Here is an 18,016-nt window from a genome sequence, read left to right as displayed (position 1 = left end):
CAAAGCTGGTGAGGGGGCTGGAGGACAAGTCTTACGAGGAGCGGCTGAGAGAGCTGGGGTTGTTTAGCCTGGAGAAGAGGAGGCTGAGGGGAGACCTTATTACTCTCTACAACTACCTGAAAGGAGGTTGTGGAGAGGAGGGAGCTGGCCTCTTTTCCCAAGTGACAGGGGACAGGACTAGAGGGAATGGCCTGAAGCTCCGTCAGGGGAGGTTCAGGTTGGATATCAGAAAAAAATTCTTCACAGTAAGAGTCATTGGGCACTGGAACAGGCTGCCCAGGGAGGTGGTCGAGTCGCCTTCCCTGGAGGTGTTTAAGGAACGGGTGGATGAAGTGCTTAGGGACATGGTTTAGGGAGTGTTAGGAATGGTTGGACTCGATGATCCAATGGGTCCTTTCCAACCTTGTGATTCTGTGTGATTCTGTGAAAGAGCCAGAAACTATCTGGTATTGGGGAGTTTTGGAGATCAGGATCAGATCACTTGCTGAGAAATAGGTCTGACCCAAGTTACATCAAATATGAAAGTAATTTCTATCCTAAAGGCTGCGCTCTGCTCATAGTCAGTGCAACAGTTTAGTAAAAATCTAGGCGAGGATACCATTTAGTTGTTAAGAATATGTTATAAAACATCATCACCTCCCTCCCATCAGAAGGAATGATAAAATCCCCACCAACTACAGAAAGCACAAAATCACACTACAGCTCACTTCTGCCAGGACACCTGCCCCCAGATGTATTAGTCTGGCAGCACTACCCTACAGGAAGGGCTCCAAGTGTTATTTCTGCCAGGTTTACCAGTTTAGGCACTAACAAGACTGGTTATTTTTCCTCCATCTCTCTGGTACTAGCTTGACTCTCAATCTGGACCAAAATGTCTTTGCACATGAATGATCAATTAAGTCTCACAAGCATAAGCTTATCTCTGCATCTGCCTGTGTGGGCCTGCACTGCTCTGACCCAAGTGTCTGTAGGCATTACTCCCATCTAAATTCCCCGCTGCCAGCGTTGTTGGAGGATGCTACTGCTGTCACAACAGGAGAGCAGGTCCTAGCTGCCGTGACACTTCATTTGTCTGGCAGCATCATGCCTGGAAGGATGACTGCCCTGATATAGTGGAAGTATGCAAGACAATCAAGGCCAGCTAAGCAAACTGGTTTTGACATATTAAATCATGCTTGAACTGTGAGAGTAAAGAAAAATAATGTAAAAGCGCTTCTAAAAAAAGGCTTTACAAATAAATAAATAACACAGGACAGCTTTGTGCATGGGTAGGGGAGAAAAGCTTTTATCTGAGCCTGACTGAGGACTTTGGATAGGAAAAGAGAGAAAGACTATTTTGCAAGACAGGCACCTGGCAAAAAGCAGCCCCCAAACCAGGTAGGACAGGAAGAATGAAATCCCATCATCAGTACAGTTACTCCTTATCAGCACACTCATATGCATGCAAAAGCCCTGAGCAACATCCAACTTGGTACCAGAGGAGCCCAAGACTACTTTTGCCACTGTACTCTGTGAGCTTTTCATCATTTTTACCTCAAACTCCCCCTGCAGACCCTTTAACTTTAGAGGTTTCTTTCTGGAGACATAACACTCAGTCTGCAAGCCAATCACTGAGTGCAGGAAATCCCACTGACACAGGGTCATAGGTCATCCATGGACTTTAGCTGTTAACTATGGCACCTGCTAGTCATCCTGAAACCTTTCCTCCCTACTGTGGATGTCTTCCAGTAATTAACATGTCTAAATGCCTTGGATTTATACTAATAAAACACTGGCTCCCAAGATCCCACCATCACTGGTGTTTCTTGAACCAGCACAGAACCCCAGCAGTAATGATGTCCATGAAGCTCTGTCATTGCCTGGGTTGCAGGCTATCTACAAAGTGGCTCAGAGCTGGGAAACCGCAACCCACAGGCTGTTTCCGCTGAATACTAAATTAGCACACTCCCCACGCTTGTAGGGAGCAACTTTTCCTTTGGCTCTGCAGTAATTAAAAAGCCTCTTTTCGAGACAGCTGTCGAAGGCAACACTGTGACCTCTGTCACAGTTGCAATGATGACAGACTTTTCAACTCTGTGTAGGACCTCTGATGCATTATTTGGGGAATTAGTACTGTAATAGAGCAACTCTTATGACCACATAGGAACCAGCCATGCCTATGGAGTTCCCTAGGCAGGCTCACTTATCTCAAGTAATACTAGTTACACACGTACACAGAGGAACTGGAGAGTCTCCTGGGCAGAGGATGCTTTTTTATCTATACACAGAGGGTCTGGTACTGAATAACTTTCACTTTGGCAGTGAAATAGACCTTCAGGCAGAGATGTGCTCCTCAGCACAGCTTCCACACTAGGCAGAGACTCTGGTTGACAAGAAAGTCCTGCTCAGAAAATGCACCTCCAGGCCAAACATTCTGAAGGAAAGCAAGCATCTAATTGAGGTACAACAGCTAGCCTTTTGCAAAGACAACTTCCATTCAAATTCCAGCTCTAGAGGAATGGTAGGTTTGTTATTACTTCCTAATGAATTCACCTGGAGATGTATGATCTTACAAGGGTTTTAGGTTGGTCTAAGACCATAAAAAAAGTGCATGGGATTAAGTACAGCACTGGCATCCAGAGCCCTGGCTCAGGTTCTAGCTGAACAACTCTCGCCCAAGGCTGTCATATATTAATTGCAAACAGTGATTTTTGACCTCTGTCATAAAGTTGATCCTTCAAAATCCAACAGAGAAAAGCCCTTTGTATAACCTGGAAATGTTTTTAATACCCTGTGTTAACCATTTCTTTACTCACACTGAACAGTTATACCTGGAGTGCCAGTAAAACTACTCACCAACCACTCAAAGTCTACTGTGAGGATCTAAGATACACCACCAAGTCTCACCACAAGAATGTGTCATGTCCCAATTTGGCACTGCCTCCTGTGTCACATTGGCCAAGCAAACTTGCCATGGGAGCAGAGCCCACCTCCACAATGGGCTGTGCACAGTTGCCAGGGTGATGATATACATGAAGATGCTCTACTGATAAACATCCTCTCCCACCCACTCTGCTTCCAGGAACATCACCTCAGGCAGTATTGGAGGATGTGCTCTTTACAAAGGCTTATAGTGATAGAACTAGGCACAATGGGTATAAATGGGAGAGGGGCAGATTTAGACTAGGCATAAGGAAGAATTTCTTCACTGTGAGAGCAGTGAGGCACTGGCCCAGGTTGCCCAGGGAAGCTGTGGATGCCCCACCCCTGGAGGTGCTCAAGGCCAGGCTGGATGGGGCCTTGGGCAGCCTGATCTAGTGGGAGGTGTCCCTGCCCATGGCAGGGATGTTGGAACTGGATGAGCTTTAAGGTCCCTTCCAACCCAAACTATTCTACGATTCTATGTAGGCAGGGACAGTGTTGTTTTACTCCTCAGCCAGTGAATTTGTCCTGGTAATGCCATGGAGCTGCAGGTCTTAGATCTTGGATTTTCAGGGGTGGGAAGGAAATGTCTGTGGTCTTGACTGACAGTCATTTACAAAGACAAGAAAGTTGTCACCTTAAATCTCAATTCTTAAAATTTCAGGTGTTTCTTTAAGGACATATATTTGTAAAGACAGGCATATGAAAGCAATAAGGGGTATCAACAAGCCTAACATTGCCTCTTTTGTCTTTCCTTTAATATGTTTTTGGTATACAGTTTGGAGTTTATATAACACCTAGCCTCACTCTTTGAGTCCATTCCAGTATTAACAACCTCATAGTCATCCTGAGCGAAATAAAGATTGGAAGCACATCAGTACTATGCTAGACAACCATAATCATGTGTTGTTCATGAATACCATGGCCTCTATACTAGATTAATTTCCTTCTTCAGTGACAGAAAATAAGCAAACTTACAGTAAAATAAACAGGCATCTCTATTTACATGAGGAGCAGATTCATCTCTTTCTGCAGAGATCTGTGTTGCAGTCTCTTTGCTCTTACTGCAGTCTATTGAATACTCACCTTATAGGAGATACAAGTTTATCCAGCTAAAGAAATGTAATAAAAAGCAAGCTACAACTCTGCTCATATAAGGCACAATTGTAGCCTCATTCTGTGGAGCCTGGATTCCAGCCTCAATGTTAATCCAAAGCAAGTTACAATGGTCAAGGTTTAAAGCATGCAGAGAGAAAAGCTTATTGAAATGTAAACACATCATTAACTACTGCTTAGTGTTTCTAAATGAGAAACATAAAACTGAAAACCTGAATTATAAACAAAACAGTAAAATTTCATTTTAATACCCCATATAAATTAGGGGGGGGTGAGGGTTCTGGCAAACAAGCTCTGGCAGACCTTTGGCGCTTCAAGAGGTTGCAGCCACTCTTGTGCTAAAGATCACCAGCCAGGGATGGTACGGACCTCTTATCTGCCTCCAGGCTGGGGCATCAAGGCAAGCTCTTCATTGGTCACATCAGCTCACGGGCAGACTATTCAGTTCTGCAGAGCCAGCAGCTGCTTCCAGCAATGGGACAGACTGAGTAGCTGGGGACCACCGTATCTTACTTCATGGCAATTAAATTCACTGCATTGCCAACCAGCATTCATATACTTTATCCTCAGTATTTCTCCAGAGTCCTTAATTGTTTCTAAAACCCACAATTACTAAGCTAGTTGTTTCAAGCAAGTCAAAGGTGGCCACTAAAGGGTCCTAATGGCACCATGGCTAACACCCTTTCTCCTGCAACACCTCTACCATCCCATAATTTAAGAAATTCTGTAAGCTCTCAGTGGATACCCTATACTCAAGAATGCTAAAACCAAAGTCAGTATTGAAGGAAATATCAGTTAGTTATCTAGGACTGGACTAAAAAATACACCCTACAATCTGCCTCAAAATATCTTATAGCTAAGAAGTAACCATGACCCTCACAATTCACACTTCCAAAGATATTTCCTAGCTCATTTTATTTGCACTTCTCAATCTATACTTTAGAGGGGATAAAGTAGTCCTTAACTGTCCTTCTGGAATATGACTGCACAGCAGCCACACTGCAAAGAACAGTAGGGTTAAGTTGGTCAAAGTAATGGCCGAAAAGCACCACTGCAGAAAGAGGAAAGAGCTCCAGTGTCACTGGTGTTCTGAGCACACAAATTAGCGCAGAAGGTTATAACTCATTAGCAAAGCAGTATATATTGCATATACAATGCAGGTAAATAAGCATGCAAAATAAAACAAATATTATAGTAATTTGAGTGATCCTGTTGCGATACTTTTGATCTGTGGAAAGCGTTCCCCTACTCTTACTAATCATTTCAGCTGCAGAACAAAACACCTAAATATACACATACACACACTTCTCTGCAGAATAAAACCCATTCCCCCTCCAGTGACAACTGCCTTTTGCTGAAATGTAGCATTTGAGTGATCTTCTTTACATTTGAAAGAAAAGATAATACACAGTGGGCAAAAAAAAAAATGAAAAAAAAAAATCAGCTACTCTGACACTAGTTGGGGGTTTGTGCCTAATTAAAATTAACTAGGCACTTCAGCTCATAATTATATAAACACCTACCATGCCATACTCCCCGCCAATTTGGTTTTAATCAGAAAAATGCAGGAGAAGTATGAATGATGGGCAAAGAACTCCCTGGAGGGGCAACTGTATTTCCAGATTCAGTATACTCCATATACTGAATATTTCCATCAATGTTTTTCTTGCCACGTAATCACTTCCCAGTAGAAGAATTAAAAAGAGATTTTCTTTATCCCTGGACTTTGCTTACTTTCCACTCCACCACAAGTATAAAAGCATACTTGTCTTATTTACCCAAGTCCCAGCTGGGAAGTTACCCACAAGACTGGCAGGATTTAGCAGTACACTGTCCTTTTAGCACACATAACAAGGAGTTACACTGAGAATTCAATAGACAGGCTGAGAGGCACACAAGTTGTGGAGTGGGTTGAATAAAACCGTCCTGCACCTACATCAGATACAAAACCAGAAGCGATTGCTGCTTTGGAGCAAAAGCCCAAGCTCTAAAATAAGGTTGCCCGTGCAGCAGCCCATTTCCATTTCCTAGAAATAAGGGGACAGGGAACGCAATAGCTAAGCAGCAGGACTGCGTTACCCCAGGAAACCACACACAGTGAATTTGTTAAAAATACAGGGCTTATTTTTATATAAATTGTGATATCAGCTATATGTTTCATTCACAAGCCTGGCCTCTGGGATAGCTGCTGTGCAGGCACAGAAACATGATAGCCCTCTGCCATCACTGCTTTTCAACTCCTCAGTTGCCTCAGTCCCTCCCAACCCTTCACAGACAGTGCTTTCTGCTACCCACCAACGGAGGGTCACTACCTCTGCCTGCCTGCTCCTGCACAGCAGCAAAAAAAGCAGTTGCCTCCAAATTTCTTTCCGGTAGCTGATCAACGGGGAGGCAATCACTACTCTGGTAAAGTGCCTTCAAACATCTTCACTGATTGCACTGCTCTCAGAGGAAAATGAGCAGCTCTGCTTTGCCCCCAATCAGCTAGGAACAAAATCACCTGAGAACTGATTTGGCAGGTAAATTTCTGATCTATGTAAGCTAGCTACCTATGTCGATTATTTTTAATTACATCTAGAATGACAGATCTGTGCATGTAAGTTTTTTCTGCAGCTTTTGTTTTCTGTAAGTAAATCTCATTTCTCTTGGCAAGAGCTCAGCTGAATCACAACACAAGTAATGAACAATCAGCAAAAATAAATATTGTTTTGTAAATGCATTGAGGTATGTTCAGCAAAGTTGATTAAGGGAAGAATAATCAAACAAACATCAATATTTAAGACAGCAGAAGGGCTTAAACATTCTAGAGTTGTTTTACAAAACAAAAATCCAAGTATTTCCTCTGGCAGCAATTCCTTTCCAAATCCAGTAAACCATGCCCCAATCCACCTGCTCTCAGTTTCAAAGTTCCTCCTCAGAAGAAGGCAAGGCTGAGGAAAGATTTTGCTGACTTTCCTCCATTATTTTGTCCACCTCCAACATCAGTTATCTCATGCATACCTTATAGCTGGCTAAAACCAGCTGTACTCCTTTTGATGTCTCTTCAAGTTGCAGCATATACCAGTTCTTTGAAAGGAGAGCCTCATAGCCTCCTGACCTGATTATTCACCTTTTTGGTTTGTCTCTCATTCAGCGTAGGTTTTCTTGGGTTTCTCTGGGTTTTAGTTTTTATCTGTTTGCTTGCTTGTTTGTTTAAGCTGAAGTAATTCATTAATTAATTCATGATTCAGCTCTAAAATTAGGCAGCTGAAAAAATATCAAGCTCTGCAAATCTATTACAACGACAGTTACCATTCTGCAGCTCCCCAGTCACCCACAGGGCCTTTCCAATGCAAGAGTATTTGGGTCTCCTAATATGTCATGGTCCCCTCTCTTCTAGCAGCATGGGCTCCAGAACCTTTAAATGCATAAAAATAAGCACTTCTTGCTTCTCACTGAGGACATATTGGGCTGAAGTTGAGGATGAATACAAAGAGAAGTGACAGAAGGTGTCCTTTTCACAATGACTTATTAATTTCCTATACAAACTCCTATGGTATATACAGTATAGCCCTGCTGTATACAGTAAGCAACGAAAATTGAGCTTGCAATAAAATTCACCTACGCCAGTACAGGAAGAAGGAAAGCATAAACTGGAGCAGTTAAACTGTTTGACCAAGCCCCTGCATGGCTAAAGACAGAGACTTCAGTGGCACTACATTAAGTTTTACAGCATTTTAGGATCAGGCCCTCAAGGTTAGTGGAGTACTGCCTTCTAAGGAGATGATCACCATTAGGAGACTTGAAATTGGCCAAACGGACTTGAAACTGGGCATTTTCCAGCTAGTGAAAACGCTCAAGAGTAACCCCTCTAGGACCCATTCAGACAGAGCTGGCTGAACCAAGGCAGGCCAATAACTATTGTTCCTTTAGCGACACCAAATCATCGTTCTGAAAAGCAGCATAGAGAGTCACAGAGTAACTGCTTTCTTTTCTCTTATTAACTAGTACAGCAATTTATTCTTGTGAATAAGGAATCTTAACATTGGTCTGTTATAAACAGGTCCCAAACCAGTTACAATTTATCTCTAGCTGTCCCATAGCAGTTGCTGATAAAAAGGCCATGTTGCCAAAGAAGTTGTAAGAATCCAAGTAGTTTGGGTTCTTTACAGTAACCATTACCTAGCTGCCTATATCGATTGAGAGAGAGCACATGTTACATAAGGAGATTAGTCCATGTCATATTTACACCACCAATGTCCCCAGCCAGAGAAGTCACTCAGCTGTTACTGTCAGTGCCTTCTTCAAACAGGAACCCTGCTGACAAAGATGTGAATCCAGAACATTGTTGCCAATTCATGATCCCTAAGCAGAAGGGACTTCAATAGTTCCCATATGTTTGTGAGGGCGACTGGGATTTATATCAACTCTAATAAGAGAGTGTACTCTGCTCCGTCCAGACAAGACACTAGAGCTTGGAAAATGTCATCTTTGCAGGAGAAATTTTAATAAACAAAGCCAGGCTTTTATAGGTTGAAAAAGTTTCACAAAGTCTAGTCACTAATAACCTGCTTATGCCCAAGAGAAAGCAAGTAGGGAAATTACTTGCAAGATGCACCTAAATGATTTACAAACCAAAGGTCAGAAGTTATTTAGGTGTTTGTAAAAGCTACACCGCAGAGTGCCAAGACTGTCATTATGTCAGCGAGAAGCATGGAGTGCATTTCCTAAACACTAGCCAGGCTAGACAGGGGTTGGGAAGAAAGCATCTACAAGCACATATGACCTGTCTTGATGTTACTTATTCTGCTTACGAGCTGCAGATTTTAACATCCTTGTCCTAGGGAAAAAAATAAAATCTCATCTTTGTGAATATAACAATATCCAAACCAGAAAGGATTTTACTCACAATGAACTACACACACACTGAACGCAGACGTCCTGAACAGCCTAAGGCTGCATGTCTCCTATTGACTCAACATCTCTCAGCCAACCAGCAGGAAATGCTTGGAATTATGACCTAGGTTAAACACAGGACATCCAAGTGGGGCCATCAAATTGAACTTGCCGTGGGCACTCAGATCCCAATGTCCCATTGACTTTGTGAGGGAATTTAAGGCTTTCCTAAAAAGAAGAATTATGGGCTTTTACAGGTCTACAGAAATAAAAGTGATGAATTCCTGCTAAGGGCGCAGGCTGTAGGTGAAGTATAAGAGTAATTTACGTGGGCACGCCTCATGACAGAACAGCAAGGGTACATCACCACAAAGCATCTTTACACTTCCAAACTATGATCACAGTCCTACCCAACGCGGTCACAAATTGCAGGGCCAGATGCTATTTGGGATGACCCACATCCCAAAATGGAAAGCAGAACCTCAAATCACTAAGGTCTTCCAAATGCACACACCAGATTGCTATTTCAGCACTACCAGAAATCCAATCACTCTACAGGGCACAGTAGGCTTGTCAAAGACACTCTCAGTTTTCTAGTTTAAACTAGTTCAGTATTTTTATTAGGGGATATTTTTGTGGGTTTTTTGTTTGTTTTGTTTTCTTGTTTTTGAGATCTTTAAGTGTGCTTTGAGATATTCCGTGCTGTTCATGCTGTGGGAGGGAATGCTTTCAAAGATGACTAATGGATGTATCCTTTTCCTCCAAAAATTCTTGCAGGTGACTGAAGTCAGTATGTAGACATTGTACCCAACCAGCGTATGCTGTTTTGGGACACTATTTTTAGCCACAATGAAGCAGATCCTTGCTGATACATCTGACCCACATCCCTCATCTGTGACAGTCTAGATTTCCTCAGCTTGGGCTAATGTTGATTTTAGCTCCCTTTGTGCAGTACCAAACCAAGTCTCATTTTTCTTCCCCCCTAAATGGGAGAAGTATATTTGTGGGTTCAGGAAAAGTAAAACTAAGGCAGATTTTTTTTTTGTATTGACTGTATCTGAAAAAAAAAAAAAAAAAAAAAAAAAAAAAAAAAAAAAAAGGAGAATAGCCTGGTCAAAAAGCCCATGTTGTTTACTAGAGGTTTCTCCAAACCCCAAAATATCTGTGTTTTCTCTCCAAGTTAACTCTTGAGGAGATTTGAGCTATGTAATCTGGGCACAGCGTGTGACCAAGGACTAAAGGATCAAGGCTATAGTTTACTTTGGATATGCACTGATCCATCCTTTCCACCAACACCACAAATGCTAATAATGAGTGTCTGAAGCAAGGTAAAGAGAAAATGCACCACTTTTTTTGGTGCAGAATCCCTCAGCTTTCCCCACAGCTTGTGTATCACTAAATAGCGGCAAGTACCAGGCAATTAGGATGGGTCTGATGACCAACAATTTTGTAAAAAGTAATCCACATTGAAATCTTTTTCCTTTCCCCTTCTCTTTTATGTCCAAATAGGTTTTAAGCTACCTGTTACAAATTTACAACAGAAGGACAGTTTTATAAACAAGCATTTGATACAGCAAACCATAAAATGAGATTATACGCTCTTAGAGCATATTGTATTTCTTTAAAAGTATTAGGTTTTAGGTCTTGAGCTTCAGTTACCCTAGACCTCTTACACAAGACCCCTGATGATTCAGCTAGCTACTTGCATGAAAACTTCAGCACATAGGGAAGCATTTTTATCACTCAAGTTATAGGTTTAACTCTGAACAGCTGAGCAGCTTTGTATTAAACTATTTACGAGAGAGGAATATCAACTAACTCACACCACAAATACACACACACAACCACCCCCTCCCCCCTATGTAGCAATAAAGAGAGAAAAAGCATACTTCTTTAAACATAAAATCAAAACATAGGGAGATTAACTTCAAACATTCCCTGGTGCAATCCAGGTAAGAGAAATCAAGCTTCTAACGTTCATACAGAAATTCCGATACTAAGAAAAAAATAATGTAAAGCCTTAAATTATTTAACATAAATAATAATTTAGATATCAGATAAGATTGCAACCACCTCATGGACCCAACATTACCGTGCTCCAAAGGTAACAGTGGCATGCCAGATTCTCTTTGTCCACAGCCCTGTAAGTACCAGAGGACCCATACACCCATAAGCCCCTCTACATCCAACCTCTCTCTTCATCCTGTCACGGCCAAAGGATGTCAGTGGAAGCGAGAACTCGACTTACCACTGTCAACTCAACTGAGCATGAAGGACAACGGAAGAGAAGAACACCAAGACTTCACATCACCTTAGCAGCCTCAGCACATCACCCTCCTCGCAGACTCTTACCTTGGCAAGTGTTGTTCTTCTCCTCGTACCCTGCCTTGCACAAGCACTTCCCGATGGGCACCAGCCATTCCCCCTCAGCACTGCAGTGCATCTTCGGTGCCTCGTCAGTCACTGAGTGGTTGACACAGATGCCTGATACCTCTAGCAACTGTGAGGAATCTGCTCCTGTGATGGTGTCAGGAAAGCGGGCCAGGTTGCGGATCACCGATGGACATTTCTTGTAGTAAACACGCACGGAGACCAGGGCGATGCACGCACCCACATCCTGGAAAGCGAGATAAAATCCCTTTTTTGTTAGGGGCCCAACATCTCTCACTTCTGTGTTTAGTTTCATAACTCTGTCGCCAAGGTCTAACTCTGTGAAGCTCTCATCAGCAGCAATGGTATCAATCTTGATGTACTGATTTTCTTTGATGTTTCTCCCATCTTCATCATCTGATTCAAAGTAATACATGTTAAAAGTCTCTTTGCAAGTCCCAAGTCCTCCTGGAAGGCTGTTACAGTCCCTCAGGGTGAACTTGAGCTCAATGAAGATGCGTGACGCGCCTTCATTAGAGATCCAGCTGGTTAGAAGCCAGTTGTTCTGGTTCTGTTCCATTACCTTGCATACTTGGTATGTGTGTATTGGAGCGTAGTTTTCATCCACCTCACCAATTTCTTCCCACTGTATAAAAAGGAAAATTATTAATTTTTTTAAAAAAGTTACAGCTCCCACAAATACTTAGCCTGCCCATCTAAGAGCACCTTAGGCTTCAGAGGTTCAGGAGGACTCTTAGTTGGAAAGTGTTTTAAATGGCAAAGTTTTCATACTGAAGGCTAGATACATTCCTTTTAAAGTCAGATAAAATACTCTTTAGAAATACTAAAGGATGCTAGTTTAGACCTCCTGTTTCAGACATTTCAGAAGTGGGAAAACATAAGGCTGTGTTCGTCCACAAGCATGTTGTGAGGGAACAACACAAGAGCAGATGGGGCCATGAGTTGGCCTTTTCCAATGCATCCACACAGCAGAAAAAAAAAAAAAGCAGCTATTTACAGTCAGTTTGTCCCCACTCCCCAATGCTCTTTTTTACCACATCTTCCAATCACTGCCTAAGGAGGACAATCACATTTCTCCAACCTATTCTTCCCCACCAAATAGCCTGCCAGAAAATCAGCAGTGATATATGAAATAAACAGGCCTTTGCAATCCTCAAGCGTGCTAGTCAGAGGAGTACCTGCTCATGCAAAGAGAAGAGTACTTCCAAGAAAGCTTACAGGGATCTATAAATTTTCATCTGTTTGTACACTACACAGGTTTTTAAGCAGAGCTCCAGACAACTTCTCACAGTTCTTTTGGGGAACTGTAGCACCTGTTTTTTTCATTTTATTTTGGCCACACTCTGAAGCGCATCACTTGGAAGAAATGCTTTTTCCTGACCCTGCACATTAGTTAGTAGCACAGCAACAGTGCCTACAATGGAAACACAGCTCTAATGTTTTCTCTCTGCTTTTAACAGCTGTGGTGTCACATTTAGAGATTAGATTAACCCATGTAAGTGCTGCAAAGAAGTCAGGAGAACCAGTGATGGTTCCAGCTTTGTTCCCTGCTACTTTTGACCTGCTCATCTGCAAGGGCTTAATTCCTAAATTCCTTAATTCCTCCATCCTCTGCTCAGCACTGCTGCTTACATCTATTCACAGCTGTGGACACAGCATCTAGTAAATGCAGAGAGCATAATTTAAAGGTGCTCCAGTACAAGATAACAGAAGATATGCAGTTTGGAACATAATCAAGGCCAAAGGGCGATCACTAGAAATACAGTTCAGTCTTCTCAACCCAGATGCCATTACTACAGAGTCAACATAATAAAGTATTTTCAAGGGAAATGCTGTTCTTAAAATTTAATATATATTTAATATAAATGGCAGCAACAAGTGGCATGAAAACAACCCGCTGCTACAGTCCAAAATGAGTTAAATTTACAACCAGCAGAAACCATTTCCTCTCCTACCTGACCCAGGATGTGAAAGTAGAGACTTTCACAATTTCAGCAAGATATGTCTACTACTACATGTAAAGTTTGCATGTATTGCAGTCTTGAGTGAGGAACCTAACCTGAGGACATTTTTGTCATGCTAAGCAGTATTTTTATTTTGAAACCCTTTTTATGTCCCTGGGCTCAAGTAGGCCATGACCCTACTGTGATTAACCTGTACTTGATGCTTCAGGGTAGCACCACAGAGTTAGCTGGACACACACCTGCAGTGAAAGCTGGGCAGATCTAGGCAAGATTCATGCCTAACTTTGAGGAGAGACAATTAACAATTACGAAGTTTAGAACAATTGAGAAGACACACATGAGAAGCATGTAAGGTAACAAATCTGCAGCTAGCTTCAATATGTTCTGGTAAATACAGTGGATTTGGGCATACGAAATTAAAAAGCAAAAAAAGCACTATTCCACAACTACTGTGGTTGATTTCTCCACTCCTTCCCAATCCAGGCAGAGGTCCCTGCTAAATCAGCCCAGAGGACAGGTGAGAACATATAGACCTTGATGACTTTAAACCTTTGATTTTTCTGGCTGAAGGTCAGAGGATCACATGAACAATCACATATTAACCAGATGACATGGAGAAGTGTTAAGCTCCAGCAAGAGGTGGTGAAAAGCATTTAAGGGCTGGAAATTGCTCAGACTGCTTATAATGTGGATGTGTATAGATGGCCAAAAGGCACACAGGGTAGCACCATACAACATTTAGGGAGCATCTAATGTGTATTTCTCTCAGAGAACTAACACTTGCAGTGACTGTAACGACAGCAATATCATTAGTGACCTAACTGGAAGGCATATCTAAAAACATCACTTCTCTTTTTTCAATAACTGCCAGATCAGTTTTCAAAGACGCAACCATCACACTCTCGAGTCACAAAATTAATCTCATTTTCATCACTTCTCCAGGAGTGTTAATGGGAGTGAGTATAAGAGCTCATTTGTTCACAAACTAAATCTAGTGATTCTAATGGTTGCTTTCACACATGGAAAGCACTAAACTCCATCAGAAGGTCCAAGCGTAAATACATCAACTGAGCTAGAGCCTAATCTCAGCTGCAAGAGATGGCACATGACCTGAGATCTCAGGCTTCAGGATGTGTTGCATTTTCAGCACCAAATCCCAGATCAGAGCAAGTCCTGTCACCACCACCTGCCATCAAACTTAAAGTAATCATCAGCAAACAAAAAGAAAGGAAGGTGGTAATGAGCTAAGGCTGCTTATCTCTGTATAATCCTCCAGAGAAAGCCAAGCTGGTTTTATCAGAGCCGCCACCATTGTGCAAAACCTCTGCTCTGTCACTTATACCCATCTTCACTCCTATCTGCATGTAGGAGTGCACCATTCTCTCTCTTCAGCCAGGCATGCCTCTCCCCTAGAGGCTGCAAGCAGCTTCCTGCTTTTACATCCATCCACAAGAGTAAGAGCCCCTGCACCTTCTGCCTAGTTTCAGCTTCCTAATAACTATAGACCTCAGACAAGTATTACAACCGACAAAGGAATACAAACTAGAATCGTTAATGAAAACTCACAGCATTAAAGAGACGACATCTAGCTGAAAATACTAGCAAAAAAAAAATTAAGTACAGCTGAAAAATTGTGTAATATTATAATTCCTCTCAGCAGCACATATTTCTGAGATATAAATCTACCCCTTAAGGATTAAAACACAAATGCAACCATTAATTTGGTGCTAAATGTTTTCTCTACATCTTTAATAGCCCTAAGAAGGAAAACACAAATGCATTTCAATGGCCTGATGTTAAATCATTTATAGAAGACCTATTTCCGAATCTGAAATTTCCAGTACAGTACTGCTGACGAGTTAACAGAAGTTCAAGGTGGCACTCAGTTCTATCAATAGGAAGCATGCAATTGATACAGGCTGTCTGACTATGGAAAGGCCAAAGATATAGCACATCTAACTGAAAATATAAGAGCTAAAAAAGCATTCAGTGAGCGGCCTTGGGTTAAATGGACAGTTTTAAAACACATTCACCAGCTGTCCACTACTCAGGTTTGTTTCTAATCTCCAGGATTCCATGACTGCAATTTGCTACTGCAGCACAGCACAAGCATGCTGCCCCAAAACCAAACACTGACAAGGATGAATATTTCAGAGCTTATGTTTATTTGGTTGGTTTTCTGGAGCCGGGAGGGTGATTGTAAGGAGAGGTTTTTTTACTGGTCTTCAGTAACTCAATCAGTCTCATTAGCAGCCACTAAAGGTGGTCGGGAAATTCTATCTTTCATAATTCTACACTTAATAACCCGGCTGAAAGAAATTAGGCATTTAGCAAAATCCTAAGAGTCTTAAGAGGGAACAGGAGCTTAAGCACTGTAAGCAAATGGGTTCCTAAGACTTACCTGGAATCTTCCCAGCAGGACTCTCTCCCTCCAAGGACTGTGAACCCTGCCTCTGTCCCACTACCTGTTTGCCAGGCTCTCATCCTCTCCCATTTCATTTTCCACCTCCCTATTAGGATCTCTGCAACACATGTTGTGTGCAATACATGTTAATTCAAGTATCTGCTGGCACAAAGATGTAAAATTGGAAAAGGATTTATGTATTTTCACATTTTTTTCTTTTGGAGAAAGGCAAGCCTGGCACAGATCTCAAATCTCAGGCTTTGAATGTGTGGAAGCATCTGAGATACTCCACATGCTTTGCCCATGGTCAGAGGAGCATAATTTTACACCAAAAATCCAGCTGTCAAACCCAGCAAGAGCACACAGTGGTGCAGAGTGGTCTGGGGCTATGCAATTCCCATGGCAAGTTAAAAAGGGAGATCTGCTGCCCTTCCAAGAGGGGCAGACCAGAGCAGCACTCAGCTCTGTACTATTCCTCCTGCCTTTCATCTCAGTAATATTTGGGCAGTCTTTTTAATTTCCTTTTATGCAGATGATGTAAAGACCTGACTGCCAATCAACACCCTTCAGATCAGCTCCCACACACGTTCCCTCCCATTACCCAACTATCTCACAACCTGATCCATCCCTCCTATCACAAAACCAAAAAAACCTAGGATTTGGGTTTTTTTCTTGGCTGCCTACTGGCCTTTACACCAGCTATCATATTACGAAGTTAAAGCAAATAATAAGCAGACTCTCTGTGCAGATTCTGTGGCTTCAGTGAGGTCACTTAAGGCTAAATCTTTAGTGAAAAACAGACAGAGCACTACACATCTTTTCTGCAGAAGATTTTGCAGGGCTGTGCTAGCTGTTAAAATAAGTCTGACTGTTTGCCTGTTGCAAAATATTACTTGCACACAAACACACAGGTCCCAAAATTCAGCTACTTCAAAGCCAATAATGCCAGTTTCACCAACACATCCTGTGTCACACAGCATTGCTCAGATTTTCAGCTCTGGAACTGTATGATTAAAGGAGAGTCTTTGTTTTTGCTGAGGAGGTGGTTGAGTCACCTTCCCTGGAGGTGTTTAAGGGATGGGTGGACGAGGTGCTGAGGGGTATGGTTTAGGGAGTGTTAGGAATGGTTGGACTCGATGATCCAGTGGGTCCCTTCCAGCCTAGTCATTCTATGATTCAATAAAAGAAAAAGGGGGTTGCTTGCTCAAAGGACAAGAACACAAAATAGAAAGTACCCAAAAGTCACCTTATTTGAAGCCCCCTCAAAAGTGATGACCACCTCAGGATTGGCAGAAGCATGACAGTTGTGTTTATCAACTACTAATTGTGGCAGAGTCCATCAGCATCTGATGGAGCGCTTGGGAAGTCTGGTTCCCTCTCACAGTGAGAAACAATGGTCCAAACCACTCTCAAGCAAAATTAAAATGCAGTAATCTGACAATGCTGCAAGTTTGCAAGTCTGCTCTTCCCAATGGAGCAGCAATGCCAGGAGTAGAGCAGAGACATGACAAGCAGCTCAAGATTTACAGGAGAAACCATGCCCATTACATGCTACCTCCAAACAGATTAGAAGGCAAAACAGCTCTACCCAGCTCTCTTTCACACTGCCAGTGCCTCTTGAGCAACAAGCATTTGTGCCAGGCTTAAAATTTAAAGTCTGCTTCAGTGCAGGGTGCTTTCTCACTGTGACAGCCCCATGGCATCCTCCCTCCTGCCCTGCACCAACCAGACAGTGGAATGACACCAGCCACAGCCGCAAGACTTTTTCCAGCAAATCACAAATTTGAAATAATCAGAAAACCAAAGCAATTCATGTACTTGGATCTTTAGCAATGGAGGGGAGTGGACAAAAAAAAAATTCAGTAAAGGGGAAACAGTGATTTTGATAGCCTCCCAAACCATGTGTTTACCATCTTCTTTTCCTGATATTAAAAACAGAGCAGGAAAAAAAGAAATCAATATGAAAACTATTCTAGATTAACCCAAACTATTTCTCTCAACCTCAAACATCTTATAGAGACAAACTTTTCTTTTTCATTACCAACATCCACTTTGTAATGTGATAGGCAAAGAGATTCCTTCACAGCCTCAGCCTGGTTTGGGGTGAATTGGAGCTCATTTTAAGGCCAAAAGCCATTGTCAAAATGAAACAGCAGCGAGTTCAATACAAACAATATTCAGCCCAGTGTTTACAAAAACCTTTAAATACCAGAAGTAGTTGTAACCACCCAGTATCTTACCATTTCCATACATTTGACACTCACTCCACCCAAGGCTCAAGTCTCATTTGGATGGCAATTTTACAACTGAGACATTTATACAGATATGTGTATACCTACTGACAACAGTTACCAGTCAAGCAAAA

At 42.1% G+C, this 18,016-nt stretch overlaps 1 protein-coding gene across 11 annotated transcripts in view; it reads right to left on the bottom strand.

Moving 5' to 3' along the window:
• The window catches only part of EPHA5 (EPH receptor A5), a 194,566-nt gene that overhangs the window by 141,949 nt on the left and 34,601 nt on the right, over positions 1 to 18,016 (bottom strand). For all 11 annotated transcript variants that reach the window (XM_054064901.1, XM_054064902.1, XM_054064912.1 and 8 more), the window contains one exon: positions 11,245 to 11,908. In XM_054064901.1, the coding sequence (XP_053920876.1) occupies positions 11,245 to 11,908 (664 nt within the window). The remainder of the gene's footprint in view (positions 1 to 11,244; positions 11,909 to 18,016) is intronic.

The sequence above is a fragment of the Cuculus canorus genome, chromosome 4 (genome assembly GCF_017976375.1).
Source record: "Cuculus canorus isolate bCucCan1 chromosome 4, bCucCan1.pri, whole genome shotgun sequence".
Taxonomy (NCBI): domain Eukaryota; kingdom Metazoa; phylum Chordata; class Aves; order Cuculiformes; family Cuculidae; genus Cuculus; species Cuculus canorus.
The sequence above is the reverse complement of the archived record's forward strand: the minus strand, read 5'-3'. Positions and strand labels throughout refer to the sequence as shown.